This window comes from Vipera ursinii, assembly GCF_947247035.1.
Source record: "Vipera ursinii genome assembly, chromosome: 1".
Classification (NCBI taxonomy): Eukaryota; Metazoa; Chordata; class Lepidosauria; order Squamata; family Viperidae; genus Vipera; species Vipera ursinii.
Window position 1 is genome coordinate 272,921,467 of NC_139512.1, and position 17,718 is coordinate 272,939,184.

General features: G+C 42.4%; 1 protein-coding gene across 1 annotated transcript in view; it reads left to right on the forward strand.

Annotated features, from left to right (window-relative positions):
* The first annotated feature begins 5,760 nt into the window (after nt 1-5,760).
* The window catches only part of PPP1R14C (protein phosphatase 1 regulatory inhibitor subunit 14C), a 48,869-nt gene continuing 36,911 nt past the window's right edge, over nt 5,761-17,718 (forward strand). The window contains exon 1 of the mRNA XM_083348744.1: nt 5,761-6,189. Coding sequence (XP_083204870.1) covers nt 5,884-6,189 — 306 coding nt within the window. The 5' untranslated portion in view covers nt 5,761-5,883. The remainder of the gene's footprint in view (nt 6,190-17,718) is intronic.

Genomic DNA, 17,718 nt, shown 5'->3' on the forward strand with positions numbered 1-17,718 from the left:
ATATATCTTAACATGGCTGAAATTGGGAAACACTGAAAACAATGATTTAGACACCTGCAGAAGCTATGCTGAAATACAACTTCCATGGTGTAGTGGAGTAAAACTGTAGAAAGAATGCATGGAGTGCTTAAGTGGACTGATCAAATCTTATAAAAGCCTGAAAGAATATTTGGATTTTTGAAACAAATGAACTCTATGCAACAATGTTTACACAAACAAGGATTTTTCTTCTCTCTCTCTCTCTCTCTCTCTCTCTCTCTCTCTCTCTCTCTCTCTCTCTCTCTCTCTCTCTCTCTCTCTCTCTCTCTCTCTCTCTCTCTCTCTCTGTCTCACACACACACACACACACACACACACACACACACCATTTTATACAGTGAACATTCTGTAATAAATCTAGTTGTTGTCCACAATGTTAACTTGGGTTCCCCAAATATCATCTTACTGGGATTGAAGCAAATTGTTCAAGATTGCTGACCATTTCAATTTATTTCATTGGAAATAAAATGGCATTTGATGGCTGAAAGCTTATAGAACATGTAAGTTGGAAGAGGCAGTATCCATAATAAATTATAGTGATGTCAGAATGATACTTTCATGCTAGCTGTTGTTGTTGTTAGCTGCGAAGTCGTGTCCGACCCATCGCGACCCCATGGACAATGTTCCTCCAGGCCTTCCTGTCCTCTACCATCTTCTGGAGTCCATTTAGGCTCATGCCTACTGCTTCAGTGACTCCATCCAACCACCTCATTCTCTGTCGTTCATGCTAGTATCATCAAACAAATACCACAGCTGTGCGTAGGTACCCATTGAAGGCAGGGATGGGGCCAAGCGACAAAATATGCACCGTGACATCAGAAAACAAACTCACCCTTTGAATGTGATGTTAAGGTACACATATGGTGCTTATTTGTCATTTTGATATCATAATCATAATCATAATAGTAAAGTTGGAAGGGACCTTGGAGGTCATCTAGTCCAACCCCCTGCTCAGGCAGGAAACCCTATACCATTTCAGACAAATGGCTGTCCAGTCTCTTCTAAAAAACTTCCAGTGTTGGAGCATTTACAGCTTCTGGTGGCAGGTTGTTCCACTGGTTAATTGTTTTGTCAGGAAGTTTCTCCTTAGTTCTAGGTTGCTTCTCTCCTTGATTAGTTTCCATCTGTTGCTTCTTGTCCTGCCTTCGGGCGCTTTGGAGAATAGCTTGACTCCCTCTTCTTTGTGGCAGCCCCTGAGATATTGGAACACTGCTATCATGTCACCCCAGTCCTTCTCTTCATTAAACTAGACATACGCAATTCCAGCAGCCGTTCCTGATATGTTTTAGCCTCCAGTCCCCTAATCATCTTTGTTGCTCTTCTCTGTACTCTTTCCAGAGTCTCAACATCTTTTTTACATCGTGGTGACCAAAACTGGATGCGGTATTCCAAGTGTGGCCTTACCAAGGCATTGTAAAGTGATATTAATACTTCACGTGATCTTGATTCTATTCCTCTGTTAATGCAGCCTTGAGCTGTGTTGGCTTTTTTGTCAGCTGCAGCACACTGCTGGCTCATATTTAAGTGATTGTCCACTAGGACTCCGAGATCCCTCTCACAGTTACTACTGTTGAACAAAGTACCACCTATACTATACCTGTACATTTGGTTTTTCTTGCCTAAATGTAGAACCTTACTTTTTTCACCACTGAATTTCATTTTGTTAGATAGCGCCCAGTGTTCGAGTCTGTCCAGATCCTCCTGTATCTTAAGCCTTTTCTTCTGGAGTGTTGGCTATTCCTGCCAGCTTGGTGTCGTCTGTAAATTTGATGAGTTCCCCATCTATCCCCTTGTCCAAATCGTTGATGAAGATGTTGAAGAGCACTGGGCCCAGAACAGAGCCCTGGGGCACCCCACTACACACTTCCCTCCATGTAGATGCGGTTCCATTGAGGACCACACGCTGAGTACGGCCGGTCAGCCAGCTACGAATCCATCTGGTGGTGATGCTGTCTAACCCACATTTTTCTACCTTATCAAGTAGTAGGTTGTGATCTACTTTATCAAATGCCTTACTGAAGTCCAAGTAAATTATATCTACAGCATTCCTCTGGTCCACTAATTTTGTCACTTAGTCAAAGAATGCAATAAGATTTGTCTGGCATGATCTGTTTTTGACAAACCCATGTTGGCTTTTAGTAATTGCATCATAACATCTGACACAAGTACATAAATTATGGCATTTGCATTATAATGCATTATACAATGTCATTGTGCATGTGCCATTTATCCCCATTGCCTGGTCCCTTTGTGGATGCCTGTAGTTGGAAATCACTTTATAGGTCATCCTATAGGTCCAACATTCTGGCAGATTTAGGATGTGAATTATGCCCAAGTTGGAAAATGGTATGATGTGTTGTAACAACCAGAATGTACATCTATGTTTTAAATTTCATTGACTGTTTTTTAATGTCTTGTTAGCCACCCAGAATCTTTCTGGCAAGTGGACCACTATATAACTTGATTAAATAAGCCAATCAGTGTTAATCACTGTTTAGGAAATGGGAGTCAGTGTGGTGTAGTCATGTTTCAAAGGCTAGCAAGTGCTAATTTCATTCAGTTTGATGTGACCCTAAGATATTAGTATGCCTACATTCACATATTGTACTGATCTGTGGTTTTAAGTATTGTTTCTCCAAAATACCTAGCTGGCTAATTTCATACAATGTGCCATAAATTATAATCAAACTACCATAACTGGGTTTACATAACATCCATAAGCTACATTATAGCTTAGTATGATGCATGAACCTGCCAAAGGGAATGGAAGATGAGGCAGGGATGTGAGGGAGCTGCAAACTTTACTTGGTCTTTCTCTCCCCTCCTAATAGTTATTCTTGAAGTATGCTTCACTGAATATGGTTAGACTGTTCTTCTCCCAACAGTGATGGATTACCTTCCCCAGGTCATCATATATCAGAGATAGTAACAGACACAGTTTTATTTAAAACTTGGTTTTCTGATCCAGCACTGGAACAGAAAAAAATGGAATAATACGGTATTTGCTGTGTATTGCTAAAGAAGTAGCCAAGTATGCTGTTTTTAAAGACAATACTATTATTATGATGATACAAGTATTATTTTTGAGGGGGGAGCGCTGAGTGTGTCAGCAGAAAAGCTGACTGCTCAGGTTCAAGATCCAAGCATTGTGCTATGGGGTGAGCTCCCATTACTTTCCCCAGCTTCTGCCCACCTAGCAGTTGGGAAGCATGCAAACGTGACTAGAAAAATAGGTACCACTTCATTGGAAAGGTAACAGTGTTCCTTGACTGCTGGCCACATGACCACAGAAGCGTCTTTGGATAACGCTGGTTCCCTCTTCAAGAAACGGAGCTGAGCACTGCCCCCTATAGTCAGACAAATTAGACAGGGGAAACCTTTACCTTTTATAAATACTATTCTAAATGCTATAGTAGGCTAATTGAAAAAGAAATGATCATCAGATGTCTTAATACAAGATGTGCTACAAAGAGCAGGTTGAGAAAAGGATGGTACCGAAGTTCATTTGATAGCCATGAATTAGAATACATGATGGCTTATGGGTTATTCAGTCCACCTCACTAGTTACAGATATTTGTTAATATTTTCATGCTGACAACCTTTGAGGGAGTCCTGTATACCGTCACAGTTAATAGAGAGAGCTTAATTTGAATCTCTTTAGTGGAATTTATTATTTAAATTAAATAAATTCTTTTATTATTTTCCTTTACATTCCTCAGATGCTTTTTGTAATAATTTAAGAAAAAAATATCTGGAGGTCTCTGAAAGCTTGTATATTTTGTGAGCCTTTATTTGGCTTAACCATAATATATATTAGTTAAGATTGTCTAAGATTTCTGCTTATTTGAAGGATCATTCACAAGAAAGATATATTTCAGTTTGGAGAAGATGGATAGATTATATTCAGAATAAATATGGGACTAAAAAGTTTCACTTAGCTTATTAGATTTTAGGGAATTTTAGTATTAGTATTGATTATATTTTTGTTTAAGTTATTATTATGTTTTTAATAATTTGAATGTATCTATGTTAAAGGAGAGTTAAAGCACATTATGAATTTGATTAATTTTATAATGGCTGATTTTAGTTAGAATATGATTATTATATCTATAACCCTGTATTCAGCTTTGGGAAGTGGGGGGGGGAAGTGGGGTGGTTTGGGGTGGGTGGGTTTTGGGGATATGTATTGTAATTTTTTAAAAAAACTCTTTAATATATATATATATATATATATATATATATATATATATATATATATATATATATATATATAAAGTTAATGTGCTTTTTAGAATATTGAGTCTAATTAAGACGTCAGCCTTTGCTTTTTAGTCATCAAAGTTAGGTATTTTCTATTGCAATTATCTAGTACTTTGTATAATTACATAATTATATTCCTTGCTTGAATACTTTCTCCCTGAAGATAACGTAATGATATTTAGCAGTATCAAATGCAAATTTCTTCCCTTAGGAATCAGAAATCAAATCTACAGGTATAGGATGGAGGACACCTGGCTTGGTAATAGTACTTATACAAACATTTTGAAAAAGTAGATGATTGCATACAGTATATGAGTGAGCGGTGCAATGTAGCTGCAAAAAAGGCAAGGGCAATTTGTATACTTTTAAAAACACAGGAAGAAAGTCCTCCATTTCGTTCTGTGTTGGCCAAATCCCATGTTGAATATTTTGTACAATTTGGAGCATAACACTAAGAAGGATTCAGAGAATAACAGAAATAAATCCAAGGGAATTTAATATGCTCCAGTTATTGTGTCTGCAACTTTAGGATTATATTATTCAACGGCAGCTGTGTTTTATGTACTCCTAAAGACAGATTTTTGCAAGACCATCCAAGTGTCCAAACATTTTAGTTTCCTTACTATTGTTTTAAAATTCCCAAGAACAAAAACTGGGTGGCTAAGATTGACCAGACATATAGAAGAATCATACCACATTAATCCTGAATTCAGATTCCACAGCCTTATTCTTTAATTATGCATGAATTTGTACGAATGCATTTTTTTTAAATTAATCGCAGCCAAGCCAACAATGGTTATTCACAGAGACAGATTTCCATCACCCCTGTAAACCCACAGTTTGCTTGCTCCTAACGATTTCGGTGAGCCCAAACTCTCTTTGCTCGCACATACAGCTAAACGTGAGATTGACATGCCAATCTTGATTTTACAAGCCACAAATAAGCAAACGCAGCTGCCGAAATAGGTTCGCTTTTGTGGTCGTCTCTTCCAGATGACTTTGACGGATGCAAGAGAGTTTTGAAGTCCCACACAAACATTTGGCGGAACCAAAATTACGTTAGTATGAGAGAAAAAGATCAGCCCGGACGGGGATGTTTCCTCCCACCCCACTCAAAGAGCTGCGCGAACAGGAGGGCAAAGCTCTACCGAGCGCATTTCAGCCCAGACCCCCAGCAGCTCTTAAGCCGGCCCCAAAGTAGTAGTAGCTCTTGCAATCGCCTTAAAGGCGCAGGCGACCCGTCGAGGGAAAGGCCCGGAGCGGCCCTCGAAGGACCCAGAAGGGGCAAATGTCTGGCGTAGCGAGGCGCTCGCGGTGTCTTTAAGGCGCTAGTCCCCGCCCCGTTTTCCGTCTGCTGGACACCCCGCCTTCCTCCTGCCGAACCGGCGGCGGAGGAGCCAGCCGTGCCGGGAGAGGCTACGAGCCGCAGGTGTAGGCGAGGCGAGCGCTCCCGCACGGCGGCGGCGGCGGCGTGGCCGGAGGAGGTGATCTTCGTCGGCAGCCAGACCCCGCTAGCTCCGGCGGCGCTCCCCGAAGCCCCGATCGCCCGGAGGAACGGATCTGCCCACGAGGCTGAGCTGGAACATGTCGGTGGTTACCGGAGGTAGCGAAGCGGGCCCTGCCGCCGCCCCCTCCGCCGCCGCCGCCGGAGGAGGAGGAGGAGGCGCCGGCGGAGGGAGCCGGGTTTTCTTTCAGAGCCCGCGCGGGGGAAGCGCCTCCCGGGAAGATTCGGTCGCCGCCGCCGCGGTGGTCCAAGTCCAGCAGCAGCAGCAGCAGCGGCGCCACCAGCAGGGCAAAGTGACGGTCAAATACGATCGGAAAGAGCTGCGGAAAAGGCTAGTGCTGGAGGAGTGGATCGTGGAGCAGCTCGGGCAGCTGTACGGCTGCGAGGTACCCGTCGCTGTCGCCCGTTCTCGCTCTGCAGGCGCGGCCGAACCGTGGACGCCCCGAGCCGTCGAGGCGCCCAGGCCAAGCCCGCCACACCCCTGACGGTCCGGTTCCCCTTCGGGGAGAGCTGAGCCGCTGGCAAGCCGGAGCCGGAGCCGCGGACGGGGCTCCGGCTGCCCCTGCCTGGTGCAGCTGTGGAGGGGAGGCTGCGCTGCTCTCGGCCGCCTCGCGACTCCTCCTTCCTCGCGGGGTTAAGTCTCTCGCTTTTCTACTCGCGTGTTTGCCGTTCAGACGTTCCGGAGTAGAGACGGAGCCATCCGTCCTCTAGCGAGAAGGTCCTTTCCTAACAGTTGGAAAAGGGACGAGGGTTTGCGGCGGGGAGGGAGGGGAGGGAAATATAGTTTCCCTTATTGGGAGCGGGCGTGAGTGTGTCCCTGAGCGCTGCCACCTCCAAATGACATTCCTGGTCTTCCCTCTCCCTTCTTTGCCGCCTTTTCCTGCTTTTATCTGCCAGGGCAGTCGGTGCATCAAGGAAAGGGTCTCATTTTTGCGCACAGTAATAGTTACCTTGGTTGTTTCTTGAAAATAACTAGACCGTGTGTATACACTTTGCGGCGGCGGGCGGGGGGGGGGGGAAGCTTAACGTTCATGCATGCGGTGTGTGCATTATGTACCATGTGATACATGTCATGCATACTCTGTGTGTTTCTGCCTAACATCAGTTTAGCTGAGGTCCTTAACCCTGCAAGGCAGTGAAGCTCTGATTTATTTGAGCCAGAAGGAAGAGGTGTCCTTTCCCGGCCTTCCTGGGTTTAAAATTCCTAGTGACATGTAATATACTGCACGGTTTTTGTAATTGTAGATGCCATGCCTGTTCATCTTTCTTAAACGGCTCAATTCCCTCCCTCTGGGATTCTAAACTGCAGTTTTAGGATGAAAATACGTAGGTTTTATTAATCTCAGTTGGTTAGGCGAAGTGGGCTTTTCTGATTAAATAAAGCTACCTAAGGTGGAACGAACTTTAGGGATGAACCTTCTTCTCTCCTTCCCCGCCCAGCGCATTTAAAGCTTGAGCCGGAATCTGTTGAGGCTTGTGAATAGAGACGTTAAATGAGAACCTGATTTATTTTCCTCTGCACCAAGGATCTTCCGGTTGAGTGAAAAGTGACATTTCGATGTGTGCGCTAGTGAAAGCAAACACTTTAGTAAAAGATTATTAGTTGTCCCTAGAGCCAAAGGAAATACAATGCTCCCTGGATTAGCAAATAGCATTTTACGTAGTGCATCTGAAGGGATAGTATTCAGCTTCTTCTGGTTCTCAATGTATTCTAGTGGGGTTTGATTTTTTTTTAAAAAAAAATGTTAATTGACAAAATTACACAATGACGGCATTGGTTTCCATAAACATTTTGCCATTTTTAAATCTTTCACTGCCTCAAGCAGTGGCAATAAATAAATGAAGTCTGCTCTTTTATAAGTTGCCATGATAGCCTCTAATACCAAAGTCAGTTTCCTGAGAAACTTGTCAATTTACTACACAGCTAATATTTTGAAAACAGACCTTTCTTTAAAACCTGAGGAACAATTGGGCAAAGGAATTTTTAAGAAACTGGTGCATTTACAAAATCTCCCATATTTTCCCATCACCCCTTCTATCTTTTTGCTTACCAGAAAGTTCATTAAGGAGGGAAAGCTGGTGTAGCTCCATATCAGTTTTGATAGCACTAGGGCAGTGTTTTTTAACCTTGGCCACTGTAAGATATGTGGACTTCAATTCCCAGAATTCCCCAGGCAGCATAGCTCTCTGGAGAATTCTGGGAGTTGAAGTCCACACATTTTAAAGTTGCTTAAGTTGAGAAGCCTAGAAATTAATTATCTGCAACAGGAAAGTGGAGACAGTAGGTCCAATCCCATAGGTCGGACTGGACTACCTGACTTCTGGATGTCAGGTGAGGTCATGCAGTCTTCCCCTTTGGTAGCTGCTCTGTGCTTTCCCTGCCTGTCGGTATCATCTCTTCACCACAGCCAGCTGCTCTGGGCTGTCTTACCACCATGCCTGGCATATGTGTCAGACAAACCACTCCAGATTTGTCTGACCTATGTTTTTTCCATTGGGAAAGCATATATCAAAATATAAGGTTTTCTGCTCTGATAGGTATCCTCTAAACTGCAAAACTTTATGAAGATTGAGAAGTGCAGTTACGCTGTTTCAAGTCAGTAGAGGTTAATTTAGTCTGAGATGGGGCTTTGTTGCAACCTAACAAGAACAAAGGATTTAATTAACAATGGATTATGTTGCAAGGTTCCTGTAAGCTGTGTCTTAGCACAACCACCCAGTCTACAGTAGAGGTGGAATAGAGAACGACATTGGAATAAAATAGCGAATGATGTTGGAGGGTTGTTACATATTATTCTTTCTATCTAACCTACAGTGCAGTAAGGAAATAAAAATACTGGATAATATTATGGGATATTATAATCTGTATTTCATTCAGTCTTCATTCAAAATTTAATATAGCTGGGCGACATCATAGGCTGCATTCACCCAACGTAAATAATGTGACTACTGAATCAGCCAGTGTACTGAGTTTGCACAGTAGATTGAACCTTAGTCTAACCCAGGGGTAGGCAGCCTTGGCTCTTTTATGACTCGTGGACTTCAACTCCCAGAATTCCTGAGCCAGCTGGCTGAGGCATTCTGGGAGTTGAAGTCCATGAGTCATAAAAGAGCCAAGGTTGCCTACCCCTGGTCTAACCAAATGACCTGTGTTTTTTTTCTTGCTAGAGAAAAACTAACCAAGTTAGCTGTTAGTAAATGTAGCTGCTAGGTGGGTAAGTAACTTGTTTAAGCAACTTGGGCAACCCGAGCTTGTGAGATTACTATGAACCACTAATATGTAGTGTGAACCATGTTGTATGATTGTCATACCCTGCTGTCTACCAGGTCCTTCCATTCTGCAAGACGGGCAATGCTTTTTATGAACAAGGCTATTAGTTTAACATGTCATGCTAAATAGGGACAGGATTAGAAAAGAATAGGAATATGTCTCTTTTCTGCTGACTTCTTCAGTTGGGAAACTGGAATGGGCTAGATGGACAGATGCCCCCTTCCAGTTATTTGCGCATCTTACTTTTTCTTCACTGATTTGTGTGGTAGAGCTCACCTCCATGCCTGTGGACATGTAAATTACTTTTTCCAGAACAATTCAGGAAAGATGCCTGTGGCTGGTGGTAGATCATTTTCTGGTTAGGTGCTACAGAATTACTGTGAAGATGACAAAGTAAGTTAAAACAAACTGGGCAACTGCTTTTTAGCTTTCATGCTTGAAAGGAGATGCTCACCAGTGGACGTGTTCACCAATAAGCCACATTTTGGCTTGTCGAGTCATTTCAGTACCCAACTAATGTTTAGTCCTAAGAGCTCCATTTTTAGTTTTCTTTCTAAAGATTTCTTGAACTAACACACCGCCAATAGTTCTCTGGAGTCTGTTGTCATCTGACATTTACAAGTGGAACCTGCAGTTTTGACTACATATAAGATGGCATTCCCGTTCAAGACTAAAAATAAAATACATCAGAGAATGGACATGTTGGAAGCCTATCCTTCATATTGTAGACTTTGATCAAAAGAATAGCATGGGTGGAGAAAAGAGCCAACTCAATCTTTTTTCCTTTCCCCCCCAAACCCATTTTTGGGGTGTATCCTCTCTTGCATGGAGAATGTATGAATGCCAGTATCCCTCCACCAGGGATAAATCAATATTGGACGGCAATGAAAGGGTAATATCTTTCCTCACTGCTTGTTCTCACTCTTGCCTAGTCTTTTTATTTAGGGAAAAGGTGATAGACTGTCACTGTCCTAGGAGTGGGAGTGGGAAACACATGTTTGATCTATTACCTTTCCTGTTCAGTGCCCTCATCCAGGTAACATCTTATTGCTTGGTCTTGTTCAGCTTGCTATAACTAAACATTGGGAATGAGAATGAAGAATGAGAAAGGGCTCAAAATGCATTAAAGGTAGTCCTCAACTTACAACAGTTCATTTAGCGACCACTCGAAGTTACAGTGGCACTGAAAATAGTGACTTATGACTGTTTTTCACACAACTATTGCAGCATCCCCATGGTCACATGATCAAAATTCGGACACTTGGCAAATGACTCATATTTTTGATGGTAGCAGTGTTCCGGGGTCATGTGGGGATCACCTTTTGTGACCTTCTGCCAAGCAAAATCAATGGGGAAGCCAGATTCACTTAACAGCCTTGTTATTAACTTGACAGCTGCAGTGATTCACTTAGCAACTGTGGTGAGGAAGGTCATAAAATGGTAGAAAACTCACTTAACAAGTGTCTCATTTAGCAACTGAAATTTTGGGCTGAATTTTGGTGGTAAGTTGAGAACTACCTGTACTTCTTGACACACTGCTGTGCTTAAGTTCTGTTGCTTAAGATAAAGACAATGCAGTTGATGTTCCGAGGAGATTTGTTCATTCATGAATTCTCATTCAGGAATAGAATGAACAAAAATGAACTTCTTACAGTCCGTATGAAAGAGAACTTGGATTTTATTTTTTCTATATTATTGGCAGAGGGCAAGAGACACCAAATCCTAACATGCTGCTATTATAAACAGAGACTACCCCAAATTGAACTTGATTCCTGGTGATTACAGGGACAACCCATGTCATTTTCTCAGCGCAGTAAAAAATTGGTTTGCCACTGTCTTCTTTCGGGAGCTTTTTTATAACTTCCCAATCTAATCTGCTGTCCTGGGATTTCCTAATGTAGTGTATGGACATCCAAGTGCTAATCAAGTCTGACCCTGCTTAGCTGTCTTAGAACTCAACTGTGATTGACTCGATGTTGCCATCTTTGGTGATACCCTCATTATAGCTCTATTCAAATATGATGTGTAATGTATATTACTTTGCTTGAATCTTGGGAGCAAAATATTTGAGAACAATGAACTACCAAAATCATTCATTTATTTTTCTGTAAACATGACCTTCCTTTTCTATTAAAATACTCAAAGTGACTTACAGCTACGGTTCAAATAAGACAAGTGCACTCTAAAATCACAAGGTAAATGGGAAAAATGGAATGTAGCAGAAAATTAATAGATCAGCAATTTGCCATCTCATTTTTCTGCTTGAAACAAGCCATTGTGAGCCAATTGCAGAACATCATGGAGAATGTAACAGAAGCCTCCTAGCCTAGAGAAAGGGTTTTCACAGATTAGGTAAACCTTCTCAACTTGGAATATCCTTCTGGGATTTTGCTGGCATGATTATGATGGGCAGATATTCTGGTTGAGGACTTAAAGAGAAAATTCCACCCTGTATCCTAACCAAATACAAACCATATGTTTGACAAAAAATAAAAATTGCCAGTAGCTGACCTAAAATGGATTTTGCAATATTATCTCGGGGCACATATATTCACCTTCGTTTGCAATAAGAATTCCATCTGCAATACATTTATTAGTTTTATATAGGAGATTTTCTTGGTCTTAGTTCATTTAAGATTTATGGTAAAAAAGATGAGACCACAAATGAACTAGAAGCTGGTGAAAAAATTACAAAAAGTAGAGTCACAGCCTCCCAAGTACTGACCTGTGTCAGAAACATTGCTGGTACTGAATTGTATCAAAGAAATTTCTTAAAATGTTCAGAAAGACAATCTAGTGTAAAGAAGATTTCACTGATGCGGTGATAATGTGATTAGGGCACAGCTCTAGAAATGGGTCTGCTAGTTTGAAGTGGACAAAAGCATATTTGCTTATAGCCAGGAGGATCTCAAGAGGATGAACCTGGTTTCTCAAGTGGACTAGAGCATAAACAAAAATCCAAATAAGGACCTATTCTCAGACAAAATGTCCTATGCCTGCAAGCAATTTGGATTACTGAAAAAGCAATTATGTCTTTCAAATAACTTGAGCACTGTGTAAATTCTTGTTTGAACCATAACTGTATTACCCAGATTAAAATGTGAGTTGCCTGCAGGCAAGGCTTATTTGTTGCCTTTTTCCAAGCATGTGTGTAATCCATTTGCCTGATGAGATAATGCCACTTGAATATTTCAGACTCACTTTCTTGGGAAAGGGAAATGTGAGATTTTGCCTTCCAAACTTCAGTCATGTGTGCATCCATGTTATATCTACAGTAAAGACGAGCTATAAAACGAATATACAAACAAAGAATTTGATGAATGCACAATTTTAAAGTTGTGATATAAATATGGGCGTCAAAATGGCAGATATCATTCAACATAAGCCAGTCTAAAAGATTGCATATTGGTGCCAAAAATCCTATCTACTCATGAAAATCAATAGGATCAGAGATTAACAGTGAAAAATGAAGCAAGAGATCTAATGGTAAATAGTTCAATGAAGGTGTCAACCCAGTGTGAATTTATTGTAAAAAAGGCCAAAAAACATGTTAGGGAGAATAAAAAAAATGTATTGAAAATAAGAATATAAATGTGATGATGCCTATATATCAATCAATGGTGAGACTGTATTTAAATAATATTCCCTGTTCTTGTTACCACACCTTCGAAAGGGTATCATGGAGCTAGAGAGAGTTCAGAAGAAGGAAACTAAGATGATCAAGGGGGTGGAGCAGCTTTCCTATAAGGAGTGGTTGTGACTTTTGGGGGCGAATGAAAGGTGTAATGTATTGGGCCTTTTACTTGAACTGTTTTCACGTGTCTTTGAATGCTGCTTGAGATTGCCTAATTAGGGTGTGTAACGGTCGCTGGCTGCCCAGACATGCAGTCTCCAGGACGATCATTGGTTGGCTCTGGGGCGGGAATAGGTTCCTTTAAACCTATTGGCCGCCGCCTAGTGGCCAACCATATAAGTAGCTGCATAGAAGCCTCTGTTCTCAGTTCTGTTCCTGTTACCACAATAAAGCAATGTTCCTGTTTGAACCCTCTTGTCTTGCCTCCTGCTTCCAAGAAACCCACTACACAACAAAAGGGATGAGACTGAGGTTAATAAAGTGGACAAGGAGAAGCTGTTTCTCCCTTCCCAAAATACTAAAACCAGAGGTGGCGCAATGAAATTGAATCCTGAAAGAATATAAAAAAATACTTCCTTTTGTTTGTCCTTACATAATATTTAATCCAGCTTTGAAATTTGTTACCATGACATGTGCTGGCTACTAGTTCATTAGTTTTTTTTAAAAAAAGAGATTGACCAATTCATGAAAATTTGGGGGATCAGTAGTTATTAGTATTGCTGGAAATGTGACTGCCTCTGAAGGCCATCTCCTGGGAGACTATTAGACTTCCTTGTGCAATTGGTTGGCCACTATAAGAACAGACTGCTCGATAAATGGGCCAGGGGTCTGATCCAGCAGGCCCATTCTTTTTTTTTTAATAAGAGTATTAATTTTTTTAGGGTTAGGAAGAGGATGTGACCAGAGTAAGGATCAGGATTTGGAATGGGGTTAGAATCGGGATTAGGGTAGGAACGGGGTTGGGAACAACATTGGGGTTGCCTCCCAATAACATTTTCAAGCTTTAGCAAACAGACTATTGTCCGGGTACATATGTTCAGTTAAGACTAATTAATATAACATTAAATAGCTATAATATATATGCTAAATGATAATCATATACGGTATCAATTAGTCAATACATATCATTCATGCAATACATATCATTGCAGTTAAGAACCTTTGTAAGGTCTAACTACTTCGCTGCCCTCATCACGTCCGCAGATAATCGCCCAGCCGCCCTGTTTAGGGTGACTCACTCCCTTTTTAATCAGGAGGTGAGGGAGGAGCCCTTGCAGGGTCGGGCCAAGGAGTTTAGTCATCATCTGATGGACAAAATCGCTCAGATCCGGGCCGGTTTGGACTCTGACTGGGCAGAGTCTGACGTGGAGGAATCGGATGGTCTTGAGCATGTTATCTGGACTGAGTTCGATCCTGTTTCCCCTGATGATGTGGACAGGATTATGGGGAGGCTGAGCTCCACCACCTGTTTATTGGACCCGTGTCCCTCCTGGCTGATTTATGCAGCTCGGGAGGAGACACGAAGCTGGTTCCAGGCAGTAATATCTGCCTCTTTGTGTGAGGGTGTCTTCCCCGCCGCTTTGAAGGAGGCGGTGGTGAGGCCCCTTCTCAAGAAGCCTGCCCTGGACCCAGTGATTTTAAATAATTATCGTCCGGTCTCCAACCTTCGCTTTTTGGCGAAGGTTGTTGAGAGTGTGGTGGCACATCAGCTTCCTCTGTTCCTGGAGGAAACTGATTACCTTGACCCGTACCAATCGGGCTTCAGGCCCGGGTACAGCACGGAGACAGCATTGGTCGCGCTGGTGAATGATCTCTGGCGGGCTCGGGACAGGGGTTGTTCCTCTGTCCTAGTCCTATTAGATCTCTCAGCGGCTTTTGATACCATCGACCATGGTATCCTACTGCGGCGTCTCAGGGGGTTGGGAGTGGGAGGCACTGTTTTGCAGTGGTTCTCCTCCTATCTCCTGGGCCGCTCGCAGTCGGTGTTGACGGGAGGACAGAGATCTGCCCCGAGGCCTCTCGTTTGTGGAGTTCCTCAGGGGTCGGTTCTCTCTCCCCTCCTGTTCAACATCTATATGAAGCTGCTGGGCAAGATCATTCGTGGTTTCGGGGTGGGGTATCATCAGTATGCTGATGATACCCAACTTTTTATCTCCACCCCGAACCAACCCAGCAATGCCCTCGCCGTGATGTCCCGTTGCCTGGATGCGGTCCGGGTCTGGATGGGGAGAAACAGGCTTCATCTCAATCCTGCCAAGACTGAGTGGCTGTGCGTACCGGCAAGAGCCTTGGTGGAGCAGTGGGCTAATGCCTCCTTAAGTAATACCAGCTGCCTGCAGTTAGTGCAGGTTTGCATCCCACCAGGCTCAAGGTTGACTCAGCCTTCCATCCTTCCGAGGTAGGTAAAATGAGGACCCAGATTGTTGGGGGCAATAAGCTGACTTTGTAATAATGCCGCTTGGGGGGGGGGCGAAAGCCCTAATAAGCAGGCATATACATAGAATGAAGGCTATTGCTAAGCACATTGATTTGTGCTTAGAGTGTAAGCTGCCCTGAGTCTTCGGAGAAGGGCGGGATATAAATGGGATTAAAATAAAAAAAAATCTCGAGTTAACCAGTCTATTCTACCTTTAATGATGGGGGGGTGAGGTGTTACCCCCCCCCCCGTTGATAGGGCTTGCAACTTGGGCATCCTCCTGGATTTGCGGCTCAGTTTTGAAGATCATATAGGAGCCGTGACCAGGGGGGCCTTTGCCCAGGTTCGCCTGGTGCGCCAGTTGCGGCCCTATCTGGACCGAGATGCCCTACACACAGTCACTTATGCACTCGTGGCCTCCCGGTTGGACTACTGCAACGCTCTCTACATGGGGCTGCCCTTGAGGACCACTCTGAGGCTTAAGCTGGTGCAGAATGCAGCTGCGCGAGTTGTGATGGGGGTTTCCCGATACTCCCATGTAACACCTCTTCTCCGCGAGCTGCATTGGCTTCCGGTTGCCCTCCGGGTGAGATTCAAGGTGCTGGTGATGACCTATAAAGCCCTAAATGGCTTGGGTCTGGGTATTTGAGGGAACACCTGCTGCTGGCATCAAGCTCCCTTCGTCCTGTGCGCTCCCACAGGGAGGGCCTTCTCAGGGTACCGCCGGCAAAAGATTGCCGGCGGGTAACACCCAGGAGGAGGGCCTTCTCTGTGGGTGCGCCTGCCCTTTGGAACCAGCTGCTCGTAGAGCTCAGGACTGCCCCTGACCTTTGTTCATTCCGCTGGGACCTGAAGACCTGGCTCTTTGAGCTTTCCGGCCAGGACTGAAAATTTTAATTGTAATTTTATTTTAATTGGGTTTTAATTGGAGTTTAATAGGGGTTTTATTTTATTCAAGGACTAAATTTAATTATTTTAATAGTTCTTAACTTTTGTAATTTGTATTGGTCCTTGTGAACCGACCTGAGTCCTACGGGAGAAGGGCGGTATATAAGTCCAATAAACATAAACATAAACATAAACATTATCTACAATGTAGATAAAATAATCAGAAAAGAGGCTGGAAATAAGTAGCCAAGACCAGTTCTCAATTCATTAGAGATCAATGAATTGCCTCCACATCCATTGAAATTAAGAAAGAGTGCGCTTATTTTTTAAATATAAACAATATATTAATGAATGAAATATACCACAGATACTGAATATGCACAAAAGCTGATGGAATTGAGGATAAATGCAGGGAAAATCTGTGTTTCATCTACTATTTCTAAGAATTAGGTGTTCCTTCAGACAATATTTAAAAAAATACACAAAGTAATATCCTATATCAACTTAGCGTTTGCAATTGTAATAAAAATTTAAGGACAAATCTCAAGAATTCAATTTATTCAAAAGATTCATTGATGGAAAATTAAAGATACATATAAAAATCTAAGGTCAGATCCCTTAAAAACGTAAAGTGATATATATGCCAAGCAGCTATAGCATACAAGGAGCTCAAGAAGAAAACCTGCCCTCTGCAAAAATAATTTTTTTAGAGCAGTAATGGGGGTCCTTTTGGAAAGTAAAGGAATGTCTGATAGCTTTGGAAAAAAGGGAGACCTATCCAAATGGCTTGTAATATTTGCTTTGTTTACACATTAAAATAATTACAGGTAGTCTTTGACTTATAACTAGTTGCTGAGCTTCCAAAGTTAAACAGACCTACTTTGGGGTTACAACCCAGATTCAAAGTTCTGATAATTGCCCACCCATCATGACCATAGTGAATTTGGGGTGCTTGGCCCTGGATTTAGGGCCATTTGCCATATCCTGCAGTCAAGTGACCACATTTTGGTTTTCAGCACAGTTTCTGACTGACGTGACTTATGACCATAATGGGTAGTCCCCAGCATAGAGGTAATTTGAAGACTACCTGTAATAAATAAAACAGACCCTGATGTCCTGGAAAAAAAAAGGTGTAACTTTTTAAAATTTTACATTCTCCTGTATTCACACCCTGCAGTTGGTTCAACCCCCCCTAGATCCTTCAAATATTTTATTTTATTTATTTTTATTTTTATTCCATTTATATCCCGCCCTTCTCCGAAGACTCAGGGCGGCTTACAAGCTTAGCAGTAGCCTTCATTCTATGTATATGCCTGCTTATTAGGGCTTTCACACACACACCCAAGTGGCATTATTACAAAGTCAGCTTAATTGCCCCCAACAATCTGGGTCCTCATTTTACCTACCTCGGAAGGATGGAAGGCTGAGTCAACCTTGAGCCTGGTGGGATGCGAACCTGCACTAATTGCAGGCAGCTGGTGTTACTCAAGGAAGCATTTACATTATATCTCCCAACAGCTTTTTCGTTCCCTTTGCTTTTTTCCCCTCCCAAATATATTTTCGGACCCAAACTGATATTATCCTAGGATCAACTTCCCTTATTTCATGTGTATGTTTCTCTGAACAGTATATGTGGGTCACTGAATACAAGGTGGATTATATAGAATGTGTGTGCTTTTTAGAATATAACAGATAATAGACTAATT